General features: G+C 40.2%; 1 protein-coding gene across 6 annotated transcripts; it reads left to right on the forward strand.

The window, feature by feature from the left end:
• The first annotated feature begins 690 nt into the window (after window positions 1-690).
• On the forward strand, window positions 691-7481 carry fbxo9 (F-box protein 9). 6 transcript variants are annotated; one of them, XM_089011352.1, is made up of 13 exons: window positions 691-1006; window positions 2271-2342; window positions 2538-2654; window positions 2800-2857; window positions 3213-3309; window positions 3844-3974; window positions 4065-4179; window positions 4865-4983; window positions 5065-5155; window positions 5241-5336; window positions 5475-5563; window positions 5899-6053; window positions 6811-7481. In XM_089011352.1, exons 1-12 carry the CDS (start codon window positions 1004-1006, stop codon window positions 6012-6014), a joined length of 1104 nt encoding a protein of 367 aa, XP_088867478.1. In that variant the 5' UTR covers window positions 691-1003; the 3' UTR covers window positions 6015-6053; window positions 6811-7481. The 6 variants fall into 6 exon arrangements, with proteins under 6 accessions (XP_088867478.1, XP_088867479.1, XP_088867476.1 ...); XM_089011353.1 differs by lacking the exon at window positions 6811-7481 and adding an exon at window positions 5705-5732 and having other exon boundaries at window positions 5899-6019; XM_089011350.1 differs by having other exon boundaries at window positions 694-1006; window positions 5470-5563.
• The last annotated feature ends 72 nt before the right edge of the window (window positions 7482-7553 follow it).

A 7553-nucleotide genomic window follows, 5' to 3' on the forward strand; every position in this document is an offset into this window, starting at 1 on the left:
GATGCCCTTCCTGACGCACCCCTCTGTATTTATCCGGGCTTGGGACCGGCACAAGAAGACTTATGTCCATCCGTGGCTACAGAACAAGCAACTCGCTCAGTAAAGGGGTCCTAAACACAAAATGGTAATCGGCACAGCAACATTCAAAAAAGCAAAAACTGTACTGATCATACGATTTTAAATTTAGTAGGTATCTCCCGAGACACAATGTGTTGGACGTGACATTTTTTACAACAAATTATTAAATGTATGCTGCGCCCTTGTCGTTCACACGTAACTATGAAGGCAGAAAAATCACAGCGAGTAACTATTAAACTTGATACAAATAAGACGTTGATGCAGAGATTAAATATACAGAAACAAATCTTCGCTTAGAAAACGTTAAATACAAATGTACGTAACACAACAGGGCGGGACTTTAGGGTAGTGTTGTATATGCGGAAATAAGTGGGTGTGAACAATTTTGAGTGTAATGATTCCTCTCTGGTAAATAAAAAAAGGTTATTTTGCAGTTCACCCTATACAGTTAAAGGGTGACCCCCATAATCTAATAGTAACATTTGAGTTGGCGAAAATGTTCATACTACAAAGCAATTTTTATTTGAACTACTATCTAGGTTGAGAGTGTAATTTACAAGTTGCAAAAGTGTTGTTGCGCAATTCATTTGAAGAGCGTCAGGAACATTAACGTTGACCCGAGATCACTGAGATGTGTTGAGATTTTTTCGTCGTAAAATAACAAACTTTGCTTAATTTCGTAGGTTGTCGTGTAAAAATGTCAACAGTGACAACCCAAATAAAGCAGACAGGTGCGCGACTTCCGGATTACTTGACTTTCAGTCTCCAAGCTCGCCTTGGACCGACAATCGAAATGGCTGCGTTCTTGCGAGCTCGTAAATATGTTCGTTGTGTGGTCCGTTTCTCCGACCGTGACCTGTAAACTTCTTGCTGAACTTTGTGAAGACACGTGCTTACTCAAAAGGACTCTCTTGGCCAAATTGGCATGGTATGTCACCGCGCGTGTACGGCGTTAGGTAGTTCGCCGTTTAGCTAGCATTTAGCTAACTTCAACCAATATGTCTATCGTCACTTTCTGCAAGTGACATTTAATCCCACAAGCGACGAACTAGTTAAATTGTCAAATACTGAATTGCGTTTACCTGTGTTTCATTTGAACACATTTAAATACCAATTTACACAGTCCAAAATCATTGGCCTAATAGCACAGTTGGTGTAGTGTTTTTTAAGTTACTGTCGCAACACAATCAACAAAAATACTAATGTGCCCGCTGAAGATTGCGTTTTTCCTCCCCCATGACGTCTGTGTAGATTGTCAATTAACCATATCATGGTAATTCACAAAGTGTGAATCGAGGTTTCAGGTGGCAGTTCATCAGAATCAGAATCATCTTTATTGCCAAGTATGTAGAGCACACAAGGAATTTGTTTCCGGTAGAACACGCTGCACTAGTATTGTCGTCAAAAAACTGCACTGCAAAAACTGCAGAAAGTGGCACTATACAGTTCCATTTTGGCTACTGTTGAAATGTTTTAAACATTCATATGTGACATATGTATTCATGCTATTTAGTGTCAATAATAATATGAATAATAGCAATCTTCATCATCATCAGGCGGCATGGTAGTCGAATAGTTTGCACATTGACTTCACAGTGGAGAGGTTCAATTCCAGCTCCGGCCTTCCTATGTGGATTTTGCATGTTATCCGTGGGATTGCATGGGTTTTCTCTGGGTCGTCCCTTTTCTTCCCACATTCCAAAATCATGTATGACATATGATTGAACACTCCAAATTGTTTTGAGGTGTGAGTGCAAATTGTTGTTTGTTTCTGTGTCCTCTGCGATTGGGTGGCAACAGGATCATGGTGTCCCTTGGCTACTACCAAAACACAGCTGGGATCATCTCTCCCCTCCCCCAGTGGGATCCTAGTGGGGATAAAGCGGTTCGGAAAATGAATGAATCATCAACATCATGACAGACGCTCTAGATTTGTACAGCACCTTTTAGGGCATCCAAGGGTGCTTTAATATAACTCCTGGGTAATAATAACACTGAATATGAATAAGTCACCCACTGATAGCCAATCAGCTTGGCAGCAGAATGCAAGATTCCAGTTTAGGTACAACAGGCAAGCGAAGCTCCATGGGGGGTTTTGGAGAAAGCAAGGCATTTTGTCAAAATTTGCTCTTTTATCATCATTAGGGTAATGGTGAATAAATATGTGTTTTATGTTTGTCGACTTTTACTAGGCTGAAGAACATGTGAATGTTGGTGACACGCTTGAGGATGAAGATGAGGGTTCTGACGACCCAAATCTTGAGGTAAAATAAATAGCTTTGCACATCATGAAGCACTGTTCATACATTGTTGGAATGATACTTATTCAACTTTAATATTATGTATAATGTTTTAAAAATTTTAAAATCAAATTAAATAAATTTTAAAAATGGATAAGTGGCCCTAAAATTTTCACCATTAGCCAGTCCCTAACAAGTAATGAAATGATTCAACTGCAGTTGCAGCTCAATGTTTTCCGAGCTAAGTGGATGTCCGAACTCAAACCGAGCTGTGATAGGAGGCTGCTGCGAGCTTCGAGTCAGAGGAAGGCGCAAGAAATTGCTCGTGAGGAAGAGGTACGTCCCCACCATGTGTGACAGGACCTGTTATCTTGAGTCCATGCTCAACATAACATTGCTGCTGTGAAATGTAAATTTCTCCACTGCGAGACTAATAAAGGCAAATCCAATCCATCTTTTTTAAAATAATTCCTCCTGTCAGGCTGCAGAGTTGTATTTGAGAGCTGTTCAGGAAGAGCAGAATGGAGCTTTTTACGAAGGTGAGTCTCTTAATGTCCTCAGGCGCAAAGAGGTGTTTGAACGGAAAACCACTGAATGTGAAGCAGACATGCTAACCACCACTCCACATGATTACCAATGTGTTTCCTTGACAAAGCTTGACATTTATTAAGGAAAAAGTCATGGAGTTATTTATTTTTTTTTGATTGGAGCTTCACTAATGCAGCACAACCCTATGGAGTTTAGAGGTTAACCCCCAAGTGACGGATGTTCCACTGAGCCACTTAATGTGGTTTTAAAAGCCTTGGAAATTAATTAAAAATGATCTGTGTTGTGTTACATGTGGTTGAAAACTCACTTTGTTGCCTGAACTAATTTTGTTGTTGTCGCTGGCAGCTATCAAATTCTACCGCCTGGCTATGCAGCTTGTGCCCGATATCGAATCAAAGATCAACTACAGCCACTCCGAAGCTGACCAAGTTGAGGGAAACTAGTAAGATGCTCCACATTGCTGACACAGTTATGCACAAAAGTTTGGCATCTCCAACTCTGTTGCATGCAGTATACATGTATGCACTGCCATTCACCGTTTTATAGCGCACTTAGAAATGTCTTTCAGTTTTCAAGAAAAGCACAGGGTTTTTTTCTCTACCACATTAACAATGTCTGGGCTGTATCTTTTTATGTAATTTTTTGATGTTCTACCGGAGACAAATTCCTTGTGTGTTCTACATACTTGGCAATAAAGCTGATTCTGATTAACATTAACTGAAAAAATGATATGCTTTTCTTTCATTTTTCATACATTTTTTTAATCTCACCCAAACTTTTGAAGGGTAATTAATGTGTGGTGGTGTTACGGTCTGAAAATATTTTTTTTTAAATCCATCAAACACAAGTTGAAATAGTCTACATAAACATAGTGCACTTTCATTTTCCTTGAGCTGAACTCAAGTGATTGAAATTGCATTATCACAGCAAAAAGAAGTGCTCACTATCACAGATTCATTCACATGTTGTATCACAGCAGGGAGGAGAGAGACGCCGATGGGGAGATTGAGGATCTGGTTGCCTACTTTGAGCAGGAGCTCACTTTGGCAACTTCCTTTCCCAAAATTTGCTCCCCTGACCTGGAAAAATCTCAGGTGCATCTATCAGGTAGTGGGCATCCTTATGTCATATTATCCCCGTCCTCCTTAAATTATCACCCCAAAGTCAACTTGGTGATGTGTTCCTACATGACTATAGCCTTGCCACGGGAGATCGTCATGTACATATTTCGTTGGGTTGTGTCACGTGACCTGGACATGCGAGCCCTGGAACAGCTGTCATTGGTGTGCCGCGGCTTTTACATTTGCGCAAGGTCAGCACCGCCGACCACATTAATCAACAATGTATGCAATCATGTTAGTCAAAAGCTACCTTTTGTCTTCACTGTCAGCATCATAACATCTCCCCCAGTTACTGTCAAGACTGCAGCATGTCAACCACTATTATAATCTAAATTTTATGTGTTGGGAATATAATAAAGGAGTGTAAAAAGGCAACATAATGTATTAATGTGTCTTGCTAATGCTAAGTACAGTACATATGATGCAGCTATATTTTAATCGTGGGTATGACTTGACTAATGACATACATGCACGTAAAGTACTGCAGTGCATGTAAATTTTTTTGCACCACGTGTAGGACGCCTTCTGTTTATTTAAAATGCCGCAGATGCTCCTGATAAGATATACACTTCGAAGATTAGAAGCCACTATAATACGATGAGGTATGGAAATAAAATATGTTAGTCAAATATTTTTTAAAAAACAAATTAAATTTTAAATAAGACCTTTTAGAAGTGGTCAGTTTTCAAAGGTAAAATTTAAAAGGTGAATACGACTGAACTGTGCTGATCAAATGTACTTTATCGCGTTAAAATGTGTTTAAATCATTGTGATCCTGTGACTTATTTTTTTTTACGTTTACTGGAGGGAGCCAGAGGATGTCATTTTGCGAATAACTGGATCCTTCATGTAAAATCCTTATCGTGTGTATGGCAGGGATCCGGAGATTTGGCGTTCAGCCTGTCAAAGAGTGTGGGGACGTAACTGCACTAAGTTGGGACATTTCCTGTCTTGGAGAGAGATGTTCCTGGAGAGGCCCCGCGTCCGTTTTGATGGTAGGTAACTATGCAGTGTAGCAATGCTTCAATAGGACGAAGAACGAAAACAAAAACGTAATTCTCACATTGTCCGAGCAGGCGTCTACATCAGCAGGACGTCGTACATTCGTCAAGGAGAGCAATCCCTGGATGGCTTCTACCGGCCTTGGCACCATGTTGATTTCTACAGGTTGATTTTGGACACACACGCGCACTTTGTTTCTTTTTGTCAACTTGGAGGTCAGTATATTGTGCATATTTTTGTGTGTTGTCAGGTATCTGCGCTTTTTCCCTGATGGCAGCGTGCTCATGCTGACCACGCCTGAGGAGCCTCTCTCGATTGTCCCTCGCTTACGCACTCAAAATGTCAGGTGAGGCCATGTTGCAGAAACGTACCACTCACACGGGAGGAATTTTGACCATCTTCCGAGCTCTGTGTGGGAAGTAGAGTTCCTTCAGTTGGGCCGAGTGTCATTATTTTCTGCATCTATGGTGTTTCTGCAGAATAGATGCCGTCAAGTTCGGCCACTACCGTCTTTCCCAGGAGACGGACAACCAAACCAAAGTTTACGCTGTCGTCCGCAAGAGAAAGGAGGAGGTAAGAGTATTTTATCGGTTCAACAAGGATTTTATTTCTTGAATGAAACATTACTAGAGGTTTCAAATTGTTGTGTTGATTATGAATAATTACTTACAGCCCTATTTAACACCATTATGTTTTTTTATCGCATTAATCTAGATTTGAACCTCTGACTTTGTTTCTGTAGGTGGGTTGCCTTTTTCTAATATCCCTTTTTACATTTGATGCTTGTGTTTTTTTCATCTCTTGACAGCACTAAACGTTCCATTTTCTTTTTACTTGACGATATAAACGTAATGTATTTTTGATGAATGAAATCATTTGTCCGTATGTGTGCGTGCGCCTATGTCCAGAAATCGTCCGAAATGCAAAAGAATCGGTTCTGCAGGCGGAACCCCGCCCCCGAGTCCGAGCACACTTTTCACGTGGGACTTCTTCTCTCCTCCGTGGGGCGCCAGAGTTTCAATAAACTGGCGTGGATTCACCATTCTTGCCACATCACTTACAAGTAAGACCTACCACACACAAGGAGGGTTGTTGCAACGTTTTGGGTAAATTACTATGTGACCTTAAGATGAAGGGTTTGGGAAATCTTCCAAACTGGAAGAATGAATGGAACGTGTCTCATGCATAAATAGAAACATTTCATCAGATACAGACGTCAATGGACAGTATATAAATTACAAAGCATGATATGTTTCACAGATTTATTTTAAATCCGATAATATTGAATCCTTATAAAAAAAAACGGAAAGTTTCAAAACACATTTTCAACATTCTTTTTTTAGACAGACTGGAGAAACTGTTATCAGCGCTTTTGACCTTAACAAGATGTACACCCCGTTCATCTTTGGACGCGTCAAGAGTTATACCGCATTCTCAGATCAGCCCCTCTAGGAAACCCGCACGATCTCCCACAAAGACTACCGGTTCATGCATTACTTAAACGAGCAGTGTCAAAACTAAACCCACTTGCACGTGACAATATCTCAAGTTATTCCTATGATTTTCAGTCATGTTGCTTAGTGGATGAGCACTATGTAATGAGCAACTCCAGTTCACATGTTCCCACCAGCGAATGTTCAAACTGGTCTTGTCTCATGGTGCACTTTTCTCATTGAAATAAAGTTATAACATGATTGTTTCATTTGACAGCATGTTCTAATCATGCATAGGATACAATGTACGTCATATTACAGTGTTGTCATATATATAAACACGAGACATGTAAGCTGTTATTTTAATCCCTTTTTTTCTGAAAACAGGGATGGATCGAACAGGATTTATAGAGTGAGGAGGGACGTAGCAGTTTTACATTGAGCTCCAATTATTTGTCGCCTCTTGAATGTAGATGCAGTGTTGTAACCACATGCTGTCTATAATAATGTTGCAAATCATGGCACAAATTGAGTTTTGAATGCCTACGTGTGCATTTGTGACATTGTACTGGGAGTTTAAGGCTGGCGTGGTCACCAGTGTTCATGTTATTGATCACTCATGTCATGTCACCCCATTCTGGATGAGAGACATGAATGGACTGGACTGTCTTTTGCGCGTGAGCACATGAAGCCTGTCTGTACAATTGCATTCCAACAACAGTGCAACTAAATGATATATATGGCATTGGTTCCTTGAGTTTGTCAATGAAAAGTCGTGTCAAAGAGGTGCAACATTTGATTCACGAGGTTAACAACCACCCGCAAAGTGCCTGAGGAATGTTTCAGAATCATGTACACTTTAAACATCAAAGCATTGTGCATTTTCCCTCTTCTTCATCCTCCAATTCACTGCACTAACAGTAAATGAATCTGTGATTTTCTGCTCTATACAGCAAGCATGACGTGTATAATGAACCGGGCGTCTCTTAGCTTGTGTTGTCATTGTAAAGACGCGCACTTCCTCTGCGGAAAATTGAATAAACATGTCATCAAGTCTATTCTAAACAATTCTTTAATGATGTCATTGATTCCTCTCATCTTCATGTCAACATGCTACATGTACAACATAC

This window comes from Hippocampus bargibanti, linkage group LG13 (genome assembly GCF_051943395.1).
Source record: "Hippocampus bargibanti isolate YZ-2025 linkage group LG13, ASM5194339v1, whole genome shotgun sequence".
In the NCBI taxonomy this organism is placed as follows: Eukaryota; Metazoa; Chordata; class Actinopteri; order Syngnathiformes; family Syngnathidae; genus Hippocampus; species Hippocampus bargibanti.

Coding starts and splice junctions, on each gene's coding strand:
- fbxo9 (XM_089011349.1), top strand. Junction 4,984..5,064: donor GCCCCGCGTCCGTTTTGATG/GTAGGTAACTAT, acceptor TTGTCCGAGCAG/GCGTCTACATCAGCAGGACG. Junction 5,156..5,240: donor CACCATGTTGATTTCTACAG/GTTGATTTTGGA, acceptor GTGTGTTGTCAG/GTATCTGCGCTTTTTCCCTG.